This window comes from Pagrus pagrus (genome assembly GCF_965226575.1).
Source record: "Pagrus pagrus genome assembly, chromosome: 2".
Lineage (NCBI taxonomy): Eukaryota > Metazoa > Chordata > Actinopteri > Spariformes > Sparidae > Pagrus > Pagrus pagrus.
The window spans coordinates 23,618,738-23,637,227 of record NC_140186.1 but is presented as its reverse complement, the minus strand read 5'-3'; the positions used below and the strand labels follow the sequence as shown (position 1 = coordinate 23,637,227).

The 18,490-nt window shown below is 42.0% G+C and overlaps 1 protein-coding gene across 3 annotated transcripts in view; it reads left to right on the top strand.

The window, feature by feature from the left end:
- The first annotated feature begins 914 nt into the window (after positions 1-914).
- The window catches only part of crebbpa (CREB binding lysine acetyltransferase a), a 44,549-nt gene continuing 26,973 nt past the window's right edge, over positions 915-18,490 (top strand). For all 3 annotated transcript variants that reach the window (XM_084369068.1, XM_084369067.1, XM_084369066.1), the window contains exons 1-2: positions 915-1,836; positions 14,931-15,652. In XM_084369068.1, coding sequence (XP_084225194.1) covers positions 1,749-1,836; positions 14,931-15,652 — 810 coding nt within the window. In that variant the 5' untranslated portion in view covers positions 915-1,748. The remainder of the gene's footprint in view (positions 1,837-14,930; positions 15,653-18,490) is intronic.

Here is an 18,490-nt window from a genome sequence, read left to right as displayed (position 1 = left end):
TTTACCCAATAATCCGACTGAATAGCCATTTTGTTTTGTTTTTTAAATGGCTGAGTGATTTAAAAACAAAAGGCCAAATGTTCCCAACACTGTCGTTCATTCATTGTGTATCTACAGTATATTTGACTAAATGTTCACAACCAGAACCTATATTATTTATTATTTAGATTTGGACATATGTAGTTCTCACTCTTAGCAGCAAAACAAAAGAAAAACAAAAAAAAGAGTGGTACATCTCAAGACGGGACATGAAGTGGGGAAAAAAGTCAAACAGAAGAGTTTATTAAATGTGATCAAAAGGAAATCAGCAAACCATATAGCCACCACCTGAGGGTTGGCATCTTTTGTGTATGTTGTTGTCGCAAACCTCTTACTTTTGTGATTGCGAAAAATCTTATGATTATTTTTTTTTAAAAATCCAGATCCTGTGAAATGTTTACCTCAGACTCAAGGTTACATCATGTAAGTCCAGGTGACAATATATACCTGCCTTTTAATTTCTTTCCTTAAAATAAAAAAGACAGGTAACCCCACCACCATGATGGCATTCTACTTGTGTCATAACTGTTGTGAATTCAATATCTACAGGATGTTATTAAAATTACAATAAGGGTTAAAAGTTTAAGCAGCACTGAAAATAGCAAACAAAGAGCTATAATTAATGCGCAAAATTAGTTTTAATAATCTATTTAGCGCTCATTTTAAAAACACCTTTCTATTATATTTCATACATAATTGGATAATTATGTATGATTAAAACTGACTTACAAATGACTGAAGTGACTGTAAATCGCTTGTGTGCGTCTCTAGCGGTGCTGCAGCGCCCCCCGCGGTGGACAGGAGCGCTGTTTTCACGTAGGGCGTGATAGCGCGGCCCCTCCCCCTCCACAGCCGATCTGGAAAAGAAAAAAAAAACTTTTTTGTATCGAAGGAATCAACAGCCGCCATCTTGTCGTGGCTCGGAATTAGGATTTCGGTCCAACACTGGTTTTTACGTAGAAATCGAGCATCCTTACCGCGTTATGACAACGTCCTTCCCCCGAAAACGACATCTTAACATCGCCTCGGAGACATTTTGTGCGAAAAAACGGGAATTGGATCGGTGGTCGTCGGGCAAAAAAGCTCCGTATATCTGATTTCCCCTTCAGAGTGCGGCGATTCAGCCCCTGTCGCCGTCCGGGAGCAGTATTGTTTACCGTGGACCTACGGAGAGCTGACCGTGACTTTCGAAGTGATTTGCAAAAATACAGCATTTTTATGCAATTGTGCATTTTTGTGGTGCTTCGCGCGATTGTTGCATGAAGAAATTTGACGTCACGAAAAATGGGCACTTGGAACATCTAGAAATTACGACCTTTCCCCGGGAATGCAGCAATTCACCTGATTTTATTGGATTGTCATTCTGAAGTTAGATTTTTACATGGGGAATATTTTATTTTGGGGTATTTAACGATGATAATGTGGGTGTTGGGTGTTGGATTATCATGGGGTGAATGGCGGTGGCGAAGCGGGGCGCTATTGCATCTCTTTTGAAAGACTCTGACTCTCACAGCAAGGAGTAGCTAACGCTAACAGTTAACTTAGCTGGTAGCAGGCAATTAGCTAGCTATTAGCCAGTTAGCTAACGTTAGCAGGCTACCAGCTTGCTAATGTGCTAACCGGGAAGGTTCGGGTTGATAGAGCAACTTCCCTGCCATAAGCTAATCATATATATCAACTTAAGCAACCAGCCGGACAAGACAGCAGCTATGGCTGAAAACCTGCTGGACGTCGGACCTCCCAACTCTAAGCGGCCGAAGCTGAATTCACCTGCCCTGTCAGCGTCTGATGGACCAGGTAAAGGCCTCAACACTGTCTGCACATGTAACATTTAACACCGATATCATGAAGATTTACACTTAACATTCCCATGCGGTGGTGTCTCTTACGTGTATTGAGCACCCATGCAACACAGTTTAAAGTCATGGGGTCAGCCAGGTGTGCTGAGCTGTGAAGTGTGGTTTTACTGCAGTGTTATGGTTTGGTTCTGTGGTGAGCGTGTAATAAAAAGGACCTACCCTGTATACTCAAATGCCAGCCTATTAGGTACACTTGTCTTGTGCTAATGCAGCCTTAAAACAATCTGGGAATAGATCCTACCTCCATTAAATACAGAACGCAGTGTAATTCAATAGCACTACAAACTGTAGTACCCAAGCCTCTTTGAAACAGGTAAAGACAACTTAAACATTGTTCAGCATCATAAACTTGGATGTCTTGCAGCACCGATGCTGTAGCCTGCTTAAGTTGTAACCTGGTGTACAACACCAGCAACTGAGCATATGTATGTGTTGGCTAAACGCATTTCTTTTATTTGCTTGAAAGCATGTGGCAGTAAACAGCTTTTTCTAGGAAGCTGTAATGTTAGAGAGAATTTTTCATCAGAGACCTGATGACATGATGGAGAGACACAGTGACATCTAAGACCGTGATCATCTTACATACTCAAATAAGGCAAAGTCTGCCCAAGACGTCAAGCTTATTCTCAAATCAAATGTCACTTGATTCATGGCATACTATGCATCAGAAATAGATGTCAACTGTAGCTAATCTAGTCTCCAGGCTGGCCCTTCGAAAGCGTCTCTGTTCATTTGAAGAGAGATATTATTTTGTTTATTGCATTCAGTGTTCGGTTCTGTGTAGAGTAATGATCAAGCGAGCCTGCAAGAGAAAATAAAGGGTGAGTGACAAACTGTTTTTGATAAGGGTGCTCAATTCAAATACTAAGTATGAAAACATGAATTAGCAGAGGCATGAAGACATTCATCTCCTTGGCCACAGCACCCATAAGTAAGCTTATGACCGCACACACCGATCTGAATGGACTGCCTTTGATTGCGCAGTAAATATTTTTTATAACCTGAAGTTCTTACTGATTGCTTTATGCTTTGTTGGAAGATTTGATGTGACATTTCTCTTGGTAGACGCATGCACTCATGAAATGACATCTCTTAGAATACATGAGAGAAATCTGCATGTGTGCTCTGTGTAATTGGGATTAGAAAATGGCTTTTTGACAGGTATCTTGACAGCATTAGTTTTAGTTTGAAGAGATTATAGGCAAGTTATGAACTTTTGCCTTGGTTAAAAGGTCAAATGAGCCTCATTGTAAAAGTGTAGCCCTCTGTTTGAAGCTTCTGGTTCTGCATAAATACATTGTGAAGATTTAAAAAGGTACACTATAAAACTGTATTGAATACCTTTTACATGGAGGTAGGTACAGGTATGGTAAACACTGGAAGCTCACACATAAATACTTAAATAAATACGTCAGTCGTATTCTTAAAGCGGCTGGTTTGACCTGAGGGGAAAAAAGATTTCCTCCAACATTTCTGAACACTTTTAAAGTCTCTTCAGGCTAGTCATTTTTTGATATAATATGATAGTCAGTGTTTCTTGGCCGCTTGACAGATGACTTTGTGATCCAATTATGAAGTTGGGAGGTTGTTAGGAATTTATTTCCTCAGCAGCAGAAAAACATGTAACATTAGCCGGCAGACGACTCCTGTAGGCTAAACTGGGTTTACTAGACACTGTTGGGACTGATTTACAACAGCAGACAGCAGATGGGTCAGAGAAACTTGCTGGATAGAAACTTGCTAGCCTAGTAAAATTAAGGCTTAAACATATCATACAATAGCACTCTGTGAAACCATCAATCAGTGCTATTGATATTAAAATGAATTGAAATCGTAAAGATCACAGAGACTTAACTTTTAGTCTCTTGTAGCTCATTGTTTTGGTTTTATTGCCTGCACATTTACTGTATGGTTGAGTGTGAGCTGGTCTCATCGAAACGTTTGGCAGCTGTCACTCCCGCAAAAGCTCTGATAAACTCACTGTACACACTGTGTCCAGTACCAAACAACAATGTTACCCAGTGGTTGGTGAGAAAAGCCAAACATCTATCAAGTAAAGTTTTCGCAGGAGTTTTGTTAAAGGATAAGTACCGTTTTTTACAACCTGGACCTTATTTCTGGCAAAAGATATGGTCATTTACTCACCCAGATAACTTTGGTGTCATTCGGCGTCGTTCGGACGAAATTAGATCCAGTGTAGCGGCGATATATCCATATAATGGGAGAGACGGGGCAGCGACACACAGCCTCTATATAACGCATTATCTGCCACGAAACTAGTTCATTTCACCAATATTTTGTTATGAAATGCTAGCGCTATTCCCCTCTGAGTCCGGGCTCGTCCGTTATCAACATCCGGGGTCAAACTAGCAGTAGCAGCTACAGGTAATCAAGCCGCGCTGTCGCGGGTGCGCGCGCAGCTCAGAGACGACATCTTCCAGGTCAGAGGTAGTAGATCAACCTACAGACCCCGGATGTTGACAATAGACGAGCCCGGACTCAGAGGCTAATAGCGCTAGCATTTCATAACAAAATATTGATGAAATGAACTAGTTTCGTGGCAGATATTGCGTTATATAGAGGCTGTGTGTCGCTGCCCCGTCTCTCCCATTATATGGATATATCGCCGCTACACTGGATCTAATTTCGTCCGAACGACGCCGAATGACACCAAAGTTATCTGGGTGAGTAAATGACCATATCTTTTGCCAGAAATAAGGTCCAGGTTGTAAAAAACGGTACTTATCCTTTAAGCTATTATATTGCTAAAAATGCCATAATGAATCTGACTAAAATATACTATTGCTGTGTGTCTATATTGTCTATTAGGGGTGCAACTAATCCATATATTTGTTATTGATTAATCTCCCGAATATTTTCATGATTAATTGTGATGTTTTCAAATTGCGTCTTTTGTGCCACCAACACTCCACAACCCAAAGACCCTTCATTTACTGTCCTGAATGCCAAAGGAAAACAGCAAGTTGTTTCACTTAAGAAGCTGGAACCAGCAAGCTGTGTGACATATTTGCTTGAAAAATTTCCAAAAGATTAATCGATTGTCAAAATAGTTGCCAACTAATTTTCTTTCAACAGATTAATAAACTAATTGTTGTTGCTCTACTACTAGGTCAACTTGATTTGACTTCGTAATGGGCAAAGATTGATTAATTCATCTTAAGCGTAACTTTGGAGCACAAGTGGTTCAGCAACAACTCTTCTTTAAGAAGAGAGACCTTCTCCATCCACACCAAGGTTGCAGCGTATTTCTCCTCCCTGTGGGTGCTGTCTGCTGGCAGCTGCTTGATTGAGGCACGACACAACATAATAGAAACTTGGAGTAGCAGACCTCTGAATGTTTGTGCTGAACGTGTCATGTCAACTAGCACTCATAAGAAAACAAAAAAGGTCCATTATAAGTATTATTGGAGGAGAGGTTTATTGTGTCATTTTGTTGGGGATGGCTTGATTGTTGGTTACAATCAAGCCATCCTGAGGGTGCTCCACCTCTAAGTCAGTGCACTGACCTGATGTACTGTACATGCTAGTATGATATGTTTTTGATGTTTGGGAAAACTCCATGCAGAGAGTCTCTACCCCGGCCAAGAATCATACCCAGGACTTTGGTACATTTACAGCTAGGCAAATTATTTTCTTGAGTACCACATCTATGAAGTGGCACGTGTTCTTTATTAAGTTTGATTTTGTCAAGTCTGCAAAAACTGAATAAGTTGGACAGCCTTACAACAAAAGGAGCTGTCACAACAACAAAGAATTACAACGCCCATCACACATGGCAGAGGCACCGCATGTCTGCAGTGATCAATCATTGAACATGCCCCGCCTCCACTTTATAGCTTTCGCCAGTTACAATTGGGACCTAACGGACCCCGTGGGACAGCACTGGGCGACAGTTTCATCAGCCGTAAATTACTGTGGATAAAGAGTTGGCTTTCACTCTTTAATGGCTGTCATGCCTGGAGCTTTGTGAGCAGCAGCCTTCTGCTCTGACATTTGGCCTTTGCCATTTGCAGTACAGCCTGGTTTGAGTTGCATGTCCCATTTTAGGGTTTAGTGTAGCTCATGGGAAGTGTTTGCATAATTATGCGAGTAGTAAAGCATATAACCTTGGAGCGTCGTCTGTGCAGTCGAGATTTGTGTGCGGTTGTGGAGGTTCCTTTTTATTGTAGTGGCAGAGCGCAAACACGTGCCCCCGTCTCTCTATTCAGGCCATATGTCACTCTTCAGGGTCCCTGGGCTCTCCTTGCCCCTCTGTCCACAGAAAATCCATTTGTAATGCACATAGCTTTTATTAAGATGTCTGTACATTGTAGTGACTTATATTTTTGTTCAAACAAAGTGTTAATGCACATCCAAAACGGCTGCATTTTGATTGCTTCTTTATCATAATCTGTAAATGACTGATCGTCTTAAGCTATTACACTGCTTTTCTTTGGGAAAGTTAATGTGTGTGTGAGTAGTGCGAGTCTCACCGTACTGTGTCTTTATGCTCAAAGCACAAGTAGTGGTTATTTGATACAGGCCATGCTGAGATCTTAGTTCAGCTTCATGTGTCAGTCATGGCCATGTCAGTAAACCCACCCACAAACACCCACCTTACCACTGTGCAAATGGCAGCTTTAATGCCTAGCAGGCAGACAGTAAGCTCATGACGCAGCTGCTAATGGAGCCATTTATGCGTCTGCCTGCGGGCAACCAGAAAAACCCTGAGAAAAAGAAGGGGGAGTAGCGGAGCAGACAAGGGGAGATGTAGGGTGGAGTGTCACTACCCACGTACTCCATCCATGTAAAGCGTCCTTTTTTAAGCGTAGCTAGTTTGCAGCATGGGCTAATTGTTAAATGTTTTAATGCTGCTCGTTATTCATGTCCGTGCTTGTATTTGCTTGTTATAATACAATACGTTTTTGCTGTTTGTACTGCAGATGTTTGCTTATGTGTGTGAGGAAGAGAAGAGTGAGTGTGAAGCTGAGAAAAAAAAAACGCTTTTTGTTTTGGTAGACAACCCAGAAAATTCTGCTTCTTGTTTGTGCAAGCATTTATAGCGGAAAAAAGCTGGCTTTCCAAATTAAAATTTCCACCCCAAATCTTCTTAATAAATGAAAAACACAATACATATTTGACTAATTCTGTTCATCTTAAAAACACAGTTCTGTCCAGGTTCTTCGGGTAGACTTCAAAAGGAGCTTCTCCTCTAATCATTAAATCTGTTGCATCTGCTTTTTATTGGACCTCCTTGCATTTTGACTGGAAGAGATTGCCATTCCAGTGACTGTTTATATACGTCAATTTGACTTCCTAATTAAGGAGAGAATACCATTAAGTTACATTTTCATCAAGTTCATTTTGAAATACACAGATCAGGTGTCCAGACAAAATCATTGAAAAACAGACCAATGTGTGGTAAAGGTTCACAGAGCAAAAGACCGAAAAGAAAATTGGAAATCGGAGTAAAAAACAAGATGTAGAACTGAGTCCAGAGTTTGGCTTTATTAAAAGTGAAGGTAAAAGGACAATAATTAACAATATTTTTACAATAACAATTTTCTTGCGGCTCGGTTTTGGTTCACTCTCACAGTATTATTCTGGCCATGGTACCACGGCTGTTTTCCATGAAAAAAACTAATAACTCACTCTACACTATTGGAAAAGCACAAAAAAGCAGACACAGTTAATAAAAACTAGCTTGTAATCATAGTTGAGAATTTAACAGCTGAAGAGGCAAATATTTCCTATATTTAAAAAAAAAACGACCAAAAAACGAATGAATATTGGACTTGGATTTGCCAGGTGGTCAAAAATGCAACTCTGTATTAATGCTAATGTTGCTTCATCCGTCACTGTTGAATGTGTAAATAAGCAACTATTTGCCATATCAACTTCTGGTGATGGTATCAATGTTATCTTCACATCCTAAAAAAATCAGTCATTGCAGGTTTAATACTGAGTCTAATAAAAAAACTGCGGCTGCATCACTTAAGTTTTGGGCTGCGTGCAAATGCGCTTACCCTCATGGAGATGGGTAGTTGACTAAATTTATATCACGCAGACTCTGAAAGTATCTTTTCTGCGTTAATGACGAATTTTTCAAGAATATATCTTTTAATACCACACCCCAATTTGCAATGTTAAAGCAGGTATTTTGCAGGTTTTCACTTCAGTGTTGCATACATACTTTTACATGCATACATTTCCCACAGGATTTCACGAGAATATGGTGGGTGGACCTCGGATCCTCTAGGGGCTGCGGGGGCCCCGGAAGAAAATTTTGTTAGATTAGAGAAGTTAAATGCATGAATCTGGTGCACTTTTAGAGAAAAATTAAGAGGCTATCTCATAAATAACATGACCATAAATGAGAAATTGTCGAAAATAAAAAATGTAAAAGAGAATCACATATAACACTAATGTTTGGCTCTGCTGTCTGGTGATGAGTCCAGTCCTCTCAATTTACTGTACAACACAGCTCTGGCTTCAACTGTCTGGTAGCAAAATGTTACAGATCTTCAGTGCTACTATGAGAGGTGAAAAATATTTTTGGAACAATATGAGACCATGGTGCAGCAAATTAGACTATGGCGCACCGCCAGGGTCTCGTTAATTAATGGGAAACACTGCTTTTATATGCACATTTAGTGTAGTATGCTCCATACAAACTTGCAAAAGTACTGTTTAATAAACTACATTTTACTGACAAAAATGTTCAATTATATTTTCATTTTTAAATAATTTATAAATCTCAATGGGTTTAACAACCTTTCATAGCAAAGAAGCTGCAGTTTGCAGTGATTTTTACATTGTAGATCAGTAATGATCTTTCCCTCTTGTTTGTGCATCATGAGCATCTCACTCAGCATCTAGTTTGTTTCAAACTCAGAAGACACAGGAGAAGTAGGCACTGTAGGCCTAAAGGCAGTAGGAGGGAATGTCCTGTTCTAGTCAGCAAGAACTGGCATTGAGGTAGATAAAACACTTTGTGATCTACATCAGTTGTGTAAATCTTTATTATCTTATGACCTTTATGTTTGTTTTTACATGAGCTGTCAAAAGCTGTTGTGTTTGGTCCTTAAACTGGAAAATCACCTTACAGTTTTGGGAGCAAGGGCCTACGAAACACATTCCCTGTTTCCATCAATGATTATGTGTCGGTGTGTGTCAGGAAGCAATGTGTGAAGAGCTGGATAAACATAACTGTCTATGTCTTTGTTGGGCTGTTCTAAAGTGTGGTTGGTTGAAAACTGCATTTAAAAATGTTGTTAATGAAGATGAATTCAAAGAGGCTGTCTGATATCTTTCTGCTGCAGCAGATCCACGCTAACAATCCTCTCTCCTCCTCTCCCGATGTAGATTTCTTTCTGAAATACGTTGTACCATTAAAGTTTATCCTGCAGGTCTTGCTGGATTGAATGTGATCTGTCCTGATTAACGTACATTGCACAGTTCTGTGAATTCTCAAACAAAATGTGCATCTTTGCTGCACCCTGATGCTTGGGCAACAACAATATAATTTTGTGTCACAATATCAATATTCATATCAACATTCATATATTCCTCCGGTGTAGCTGCAGGTGGTATCTCTCACAAGGAGTCTTTTCTAACAGAGAGAGGCAGAGAAGACACTAAATTACTGCAAGCATTTTGGTGTAGTTCTTGGTTTGAATGAAAATTTTGTTGTGAACAGACTGAAGAGTGCAGATGTGCTGACATTCAGCAATTTGTTTTGTCAGGCTAGTGCAGGACCTATCTAGTGTAAAGGTATACCAAGACTGAAATGACAGTGATCTATCAATAGCCAGTGAGACTGCCATGCTTATTGCACACATTAACCAAAGTTGGCAATGTTAAAAAACTCGGGAGACCATTCCAGTGGTGATACTAATATAACGTTTAAAGCATAGTATAAAGCTGGTATGAGAAGAAAGGTTATGTTTTTCTCTAAATTGGAAATGTTTTGACATATTTAGGACATCTCAGACTCTGCTTGTTGTTGTCAGACCTCGTTTATTTTCTTCAATCACAGACCGAGTCTCAAGTGTACTTTAAACTTCAGCCTGCCTTTTAGACAAAAGTGAAAACCTGTCTTGCTGGATAAAAAAGGTTTTCCAGCGGCCCACAGGGCCTAACTTGTCCCTGCGCGGGACATAAGCATTGGAAATTTCAGAAAAAGTAATTTCTTTAAATGTTGGTTAATAAAGTGAATATGACGGACCAAAAAAGGCGGAACTCACCTGTGACAGAGTCCAGCACCTGGCTGACCAACACACACTGCAGAGCTTAAACAACTTAAATCACCACTGAGTTGAGGAAAATAATTTGGTGCGCTCCCTTCACCCATTCAGCATCTTGGAGAGCGATGGCTTTCTCCAGAATTAATGGTGCTGCAGAGAGGCTACTCTCCTCTGCTGGAGACATGACTCATTTTGTTGTTCTCAGACTGTTAAAGAGACTGTTAATTTTGCTTTAATGCAGTCAACCTTTTAAAATATAAAAGCTGTAGAATATCTATCCTACCCTCAGGTTTTGTTTCATATACTATTTCAGTGGACTGAGGATTCCAGTGAATGGTTTGGCACACAGTATACTGGAGCAAAATACCTTAATAATGCCCTTTTTTTCTATTTATTCAATCAAGGTTTGGTTTTGAATCGAGATTTGAATCAAGTCTGCATCCAAGTAACATGATAGAGTCAAATCGTGAGATAAGCCTATCATCTCTGTCCTAATTTCTAAGATGTCCCAATAACTACAGTTACAGTGGGGTGGCTCAGTTTAAAGCACGGATATAATGGCCACTGTGGTGAAAAGCTACTCTCCACTGGGCCAAACAACATTTCTGGGGGAAATGCTGATGAAAAGACTAAGACTTGAATTGCTGTTCTGTAAAATTTACCCCAGGAGTGATCACTTAACTCTTCTGCTCTTTGTACCCAGTGTCTCTCTTTAATCGAACTAAGATCAACTTAATTGGCTCGTTAATTCATTGTTAAACACACTTCATTCAAATTGGCAGAAACAAAATAAAACTCACCAAAACTGCCTTGGTTTATTTTTCCATCACTCAAATGATCGCCAACTCTCAGTCAAAAAACGAATGCAAGGAGTGCTGCTCGGATGTAGAAAATGGTGTCCCTCTGGAGCTCTTCAGTTTGGGGATCCTTTTAGTTCCTAATCATCAGCTCTTGCCTGTTCTAAATGAATCCTTAATTCATTGCTTGAGATGCAGCTTTTCTGTGCTGGTGTTGACAGCTTCTAACTGGCCTTCTTTACTGTGTAGCTACTGAGCTTGGTTCTGTTGCCCGTGGTCTAACACCAACACTCCCTCATCATTGTGTATGTCAGTCAGCTTAGGGCCACTAGATTCATGGCTAACTGAGCTAACTAGCTAGTGGCAGCGAGTGGACACAGCTGTCGAGGTGGAGCCCCATTCATTCCTATGAAAGCTGCTCAGTGGTGTATGAAGCCAAAAATGCTCGACTTCCTACCGGGGCTCTTCCGCATAGCTTCCGCACTGTGTGGCCTATAGAGCGTGCCCACTAGAGACAGACCAACCAAGCTGACTTACTTCTGTTTTAGCACCCGGCTAACTTGAATGGCGATAAAAAATTTAATTGTGCGGCTCTTCTAGACTTTCCCAATGTTATTGGACCGAATGGCTCAAATTATGATTGTGAAACGAGTCATTTCATGGGGGTTGTAACGCTCAAAAAAATGTATCCACCGTTTTATGGGAAAAAGTCTTTTTGGGCCGCAGTGCATCACGTGACGATGTAATTACTCGGTTGGCCACTATGAAAACTGGCTTCAGAGCCTGGCGCTTCTCCCAGGGGCAGGTGGCCAATTCTTACACATTGCACCTTCAACAGCGACACTCACTGACAAATGTTTTACACGATTCCGAAGTCCATTTCATGCGAACTTACCAAGTAAAACACTTTGTCATCCACACAAGTAAATTAAAGTAAAAGATAAAATTTATGACTGCTTTAAAAAAGTTGTAGTCTAGTCCATAAAGCTCATAATCGACTAAGAAGTCTTGCACGTATTGTCATAAATTTGAGTCATTCAGGCATGTGTGATCTGTGTTTTGATGAGCAGCATTGACCACCGACTTGTGCTGGGTATGTCAGCGGGCCTTAGACTATCTGATTCATAATATTCGTTGAGTTACGACTGAGCTCTAAACACAGCGGACAGTGATTCAAATTTCATGTCCAATGGTAGGAACTTAAACTGTGAACAAAGCTGTTGCGGTTTGCATGCTGCATAGCACAATTATCTATGGATGCAATGTCAAGTGATGCATGAGTCACCGATGCCTGATTTGTGTAAAATGCTTCGACCCCAAGTTAGATATTGTATTATGCAAGTTGCATTGACTTATTCTTTGAGTCTGTGGTCATAATTAAAAGTTAAGGTTTTAATTATTAAGTGTAATCGGGTTCTGCCAAATATAATCTAGGAAGCCACTCCTGGATAGCCTTTCAGCAGATCTTTTCCCAACATCTCCTTCCAACTTCACATGTGATGACCCACTCCAAGGGTCAGTGGAGTATAGTTAAAAAGCAGAGGATATGTTATCATCCCCGCACACATTGGCTTTCTTGCTCTTCCTGCTGTGATACTTAACAGCAAGTGAAAGGCCAGGCACCCATGCTGCACCTGTCCCTTCTAAGGCCAGACGCTCCGCCCTAGGGCAAGATGACAGGCAACCCAAGTCTGGAATACTGTTGGGGCTGCTTTAGCAGATATTTATAGCCCCTAACTCAGACAGGAGCCACAGGGGTTAAAACGGTATAGAACAGTGTGGCAATAAGTCAGTTAAGGAAATTTGGTGAAAAAGTATAGGAAGGAAGTAATGAGAAACAAATGGAAGCCATGCAAGTGGAAAAAAGGGCTGCTGTAAGAGAGGAGTAGTACTCCAAATCTGTCTCCCCTCCCCCTACTCCCATGGTTGGGGCTCTCCTGACTGCATGTGGTGCCACCTAACCAAAACATTGCTTTGCATTTTTGGTCTCCAGCCAAGGAGCCTGGGGGTGAGGTTGCACAGAGTGTGTGTGTGTGTCCCCATTCAGAAATGAATGCAGGACCAGGCCTGCGGGCATGTGGTTGAATTGAATGCTGCTGCTCTGAGAGCATCCATGTGGCTGCTGGCTGGAGAGGGAGGGGCTGAGAGGAGTGAGGGAGGGAAAGACGGATGGTCCCTTCAGCCTTAAACAAGCTTCCTCCACATGGAGCACCTGCTTGCCTGATGCCAGGGACAGACAGCGGGCTAACGCGGCAGATCTGGAAGGCTGTGTTTACTCAGGGAAGTACGTAGGCCAAGTGCCCTCATTAAAGGCTGGATTCTGACTGAATCTCAATGAAGACATCCAGCAGCAGACGGCAGATGGGAGGGGACTGCCTCACTGTGTCTGCTCTGTTCAGTCCACTCCCATCCTGTTTCATTAAACCCTGTTCATCATATGTTAATAACTGATAAGCTTGATTTGATTTGGCCGTTTCATGGATAAAGTGACATTCCTCAGTTCTCAGTATCTTCAGCTGTGCAGCTGCAGGGAATTGATGTGAGCCATGGTGCTACCAGCCACTTGCATAATGTGGCTTCTACTCTTTACTCATTCTGCATTCAAGATTGTGCTGTTTGACATGAAAACTTCATTAAAGATGAACAACTCTACCCCCCGCTTGTTTTTGAAGAACTGAGTAAACTGGATTAGAATAAAGACGATCATTTTAGACTGTAAAGTCATGTTAGACTGTGTTTGTTAGCCAACCCAATGTTGGCTTTGTGTTAAACTATGCAAGGGGCTGCATTGTTGCGGACGTGTGCCTTCAGTTATCTGAGATTCATGAAATGTAATTCAGGAAGTAAAGTTAAAGTACCAGATCCAATAGCTTGAAGACTTATCAGATGCCAGAGCATATACCTAGATGGGATTTTATAACTCTGGAAATGTATTACAAGAGGGATGTAACACTAGAGAGCATCTGTCTCTCTGTCTGCAAAGTATAAAATGCTAACATGGGTTGCCAGATATGCTTGGGTAGCTGTAAATATACCTGGGAAGACCACACAAGTAAGGTCTATGTGTGGGAAACACTGCTTTGTACACATTCGAAAAAACATAAAAATGTGCACTTGCACACATTTTATTCACCACCACAGTCACTTACCAAATGACATGGCATTGCAATTAGCCGAAATGTAGAGACAGATTCAACGTCTGCCCTGCCCCCTGTTTTTGATGGAGCACTCTGTGTTGTCATACCTGCTTAAATAAATAAGAGGGCTGCATTTATTTCACACAGTGATATGGGGCAGAAAACACCACTTAGACAGTGATATGGAACAACGGTTCAGAGGATATTAAACTAATATACTCTCACAGCCCCAACAGTAAGGACTTTCTACCCCACTAATTGATTAATCAGGGCTGTCCTAGACCAAGAAATTCACCTCTCTCACACACGCACTTCCCATCTTTTCTCGCTGTCGTATTCACTTCATCTCAAACAAATCATGGCTCCCTAGGCTCTCTGCATTATGCTCACACCTCTGGATGGTGTGACACAAATATTCCTCCACTGCCCAGCAGGAATCCTGAGTGCTGCTGGATTCTCTCTCTTGTCACACTGTGTTTGTCAGCCAGTAGCGATGCTCTTATTATCACACTGTGTCTTGTTTCTTGTCTTGTGCTGCAGGGACCGTGCCATACTGCAGCATCAGTAAGCATGTTGCCTCAATAATATTCTATAAGCAGTGAATAATACAAAGAAGGTATTTGTGTGAGTTTTTATACCTGCTGTCATGTGTGTTGCCTGTGGTATAGCGAGAAATGCGAATACTTTGCACTAAACTAAACACAGGCTGATTTGACGATCCACAAAGGCTGAGCAGAGTGAATCTTCCTCACTGACACACATTGTTAATCAAGTACAGGCAATAGTGTCAATGCACACTTGAAACTATTGAATTATTAATCTTATTTTTCTTTTCTCTTCCTTTTCTCCTAGACCTGGGGTCACTTTCCTGGGATGATTTAGAGAATGACCTTCCAGATGAGTTGATCCCTAATGGAGGAGATCTGAGCCTAATGGGTGGGATGCCTTCAAATGGTGGAGCACCACCTGGATCTGGTGGGCCAGGTGGCACCCCGGGCGGCCTTGGGGGCGGTGTCCCAGATGCAGCCGCAAAGCACAAGCAGCTCTCGGAGCTCCTTCGAGCAGGTAGCACCTCCAGTATCACAGGCGCAGGGCTGAACTCAGCTAGCCCTCAGCCAGGTGGTATGGGGCCTCAGCTGGGCACACCCCTAGGAAAGAGCCCCCTTGGCCAGGGCTCTCCCAACAACCACCCGTCCCCCCAGGCCCAAAAAGCAGGAACACCAACTGGAGTAGCAGGACAGAACAACAACAACAACACTGCAACAATGGGCTTGAACACAACAAGCTTCAACCAGGCCATGATTAACAATAGCCAAGGCCATGGTGGGCTCCTGGCCCAGGGAGGGCAGCCCCAACCTGGGCAGGTGATGAATGGTGGTCTCGGACCTGAAGCTGGGAGAGGAAGGGGAGCGGGGGTGGCAGGCATGCAGTACCAGGGACCAACAATGCAGGGAGCTGCACCAGGATCAGGAGGAGCAGGGAGTGCGTTGGCAGAGACACTCACCCAGGGAGGGCAGCAGATCGGGGCTCACGCCACCCTCAGTGCAGCCCAGCAAGCAGGCAATATGAACAAGGTGAGTCGCCTGCTTTCTATCAACACTTTGTTGAATGATTCAAAGCACACATGTAACATCTTTCTGGCTCTGATTCATTATTCGCACAGAATATTAGCAATAGAATTATTAACTTGCAATTCATAAAATGTGTGGATGGTGTGTGAGTGGAAATCATTTTAACATTGGCAACATGAATGTGATCCATTTGAAAGGGTACCGACTCCTGACAGACAAATTTAGTAAGCTTGATGATGTGTTGTTGGTGCTTTGGGTGCTCCCACTCTTCCTTCGATATTTGACAAATCCAGACTAACATGTCACTCAGTCAAAATTTTGTTGTTCTGTCTCAACTCTAAACTCAAGCAGAGCCTTAAAGTGTCAATCCTTGATATACTTTTGATAACTGCATGCTATTATTGTGGAATGAAATCAACAGTGGAACACAATGATCTGCCGTTGTGTTTGACTGCCATGGCCTGATGACTATGAAGATGCCTTCTTTTTTCATTTTTTCACTGCTGCAGCACAGCAGAAGTGGCATTTTCATTGTCAACAAACATGGTTTTGTTTCTCATAAAAAAATTAAAAAAACACAGAAAACAAACATGTTACATGCTTTTCCTACCTCAAAAACATTTTCAAAAGCTTAACTTTTTTTAACCATTATTAACAGAGGCCTGCCTTCCTCAGTTTTTTCTGGCACATTGCTGTCAATGGAGCACACTGCCAGAAGACTTTCGACATGCATACTACCGACATGTCGGAGTTGACTGCTGTCAAGCCACAGTGGGGGGCTGTTGCTGGAGGTATACAGGCTTAGGGCCATGTCACTGGGATAAAGCGCATGTGTGCTGAGAGAAAAAAATGCTGCACGTGACTAAACACTTACAGGCTGGCCACACTGGATGGGGAGCAGCGCATGTGTGTGGCATTTCATTGTGCTTATCATTTTAAATAGACCTGAAAACAACCTGTAGGCAGTCATATGGACATCATACCAGCATTTCACCACAGTTTTAATGTCTGTATCTGTAGAATATGTCATAGACGTAAAGAGAATACACACGAGGTACAAAGTACAAGGTAATTTATTCATTATAATGCAACACAGGGTTGTATATAGTTATAGTATATAGTTATTGGTATCAAAATATACATCAACAGGTAGTGCATCTTTTGTATCTAACAAAACAGCAGCAACAAGATGGTGGCATCCTCATATCAAAAGTTCAACATCTGGGAAACGCTGTCCATCAACTCTGTCTGTGTGTGAGCACCATGCATAAATGTTAGTCCACCTCACCTCAACCCACGTCTCTGAGGGCACAACAGACTCTGACTTCACGTTGATTTTTTTCCAGCCTGAGTCCCATTTTGTCCATTTCCTTTTCCTGTGACCGGACATTAGCCAGGAGCAGCCTTAAACCAAGCTGGATTAGCATGGCTCTTATTCCAACTCTCTTCCTCCCCGGGGTGGTCGAGCCGGTCAGGTTGCTCGTTTGAAAGACACCGTGGGCTCTGATGGTCTGAAAGTCTGCTGCTCTTAGTCCAAAACACCCTCTTCCTTCTCCAATGATGATGATGGTATTTCTGCCAAAGGCAGTACGTTTTTCAGCAACAAAGCCAAAAAAACAGAACGTAGCTTAATTTGGAGGAGGTACTGGCCACAGCATCCTCATGCACTGTCGTTGCCATAGCAACAATGGGTAAAGGGCAGTGTTTTTCCTGTGAAAGGAAAATCCCGTCATCATATTTATGGATAATTATCAAAGGCAAACTCCATGTAAACAGATAGAGCAGGCCGGAGCTAGCTCAGCAACGCAGCTGCCACACAATACATGAGCTTCCAATGTGGCCAGCCTGTTAATAAATCGCACAAAGTCTTAAAAGCAGAGGCAAAACCAAACTTTCGCATAATATGTCATTTGTCTACAACATCTTGCAGGTCATATGTTATTTAGTTATTTAAAATGCTTTTAATTAATTTATTTATCCGGCATATTTTATACTGGACATTTTGGCTATTGACACGGTAAACTGACCAATCCATGCTCACGTTTATTTTTCAAGAGGGGGTCCATGGTTTCCATACAGTGGCTAATTTTTTAAATGCCTTTATGAATATGTGATAATTGCTAGTGCTTAGCTTTATGTACCTCCTAATTGGCTGGTTAATGAGTGGAGATGTTCCATTGCTGGCCGTAAAAACCATTTGTGCTATGTCTCAAATGACTTCACTAAAGCCTTTGAGATCAGTGATGATAAGGAACTATGAGTAATAGGGGTGTCACGATTCTCCAAATCCTTGATTCGATTAAATTTTCGATTCTAAGGTCACGGTTCGATTCGAATCTCGATTTTTACATTTATTTTTTTAAAGCACAGGTTGCTATGCCATTTTTAGACTAGACTTTTATGCAATATAATATCTGACCTTTGTTCGCAATGTACCACACTACATTGTCAAATGTAAAACATTTATTAACAACATAATGTAACAATAGGGGCGGCTGTAGCTCAGTGGGGGCGGCTGTAGCTCAGTGAGGGCGGCTGTAGCTCAGTGGGTAGAGCAGGTGACCAGCCACCAGAAGGTTGCTGGTTCGAACCCCGGCTCCCCTGGGCGGAACTGAGCTACATGCCGAAGCATCCTTGAGCAAGATGCTGAACCCCTAAACTGCTCCTGATGTGTAGCTGGCACCTTGCAGCTGCAAGGCAGCCTCTGCCATCAGAGGGCCCTGGATGAACTGGCGTCTCATTCAGGGGTGTACCCTGGCCTTCGCCCTGTGAGAGCTGGATTTGGCCCCAGTAGCCCCGCAGCCCCCCGAAAGGGGGGATAAAAGCGGCAACACAGGGGTC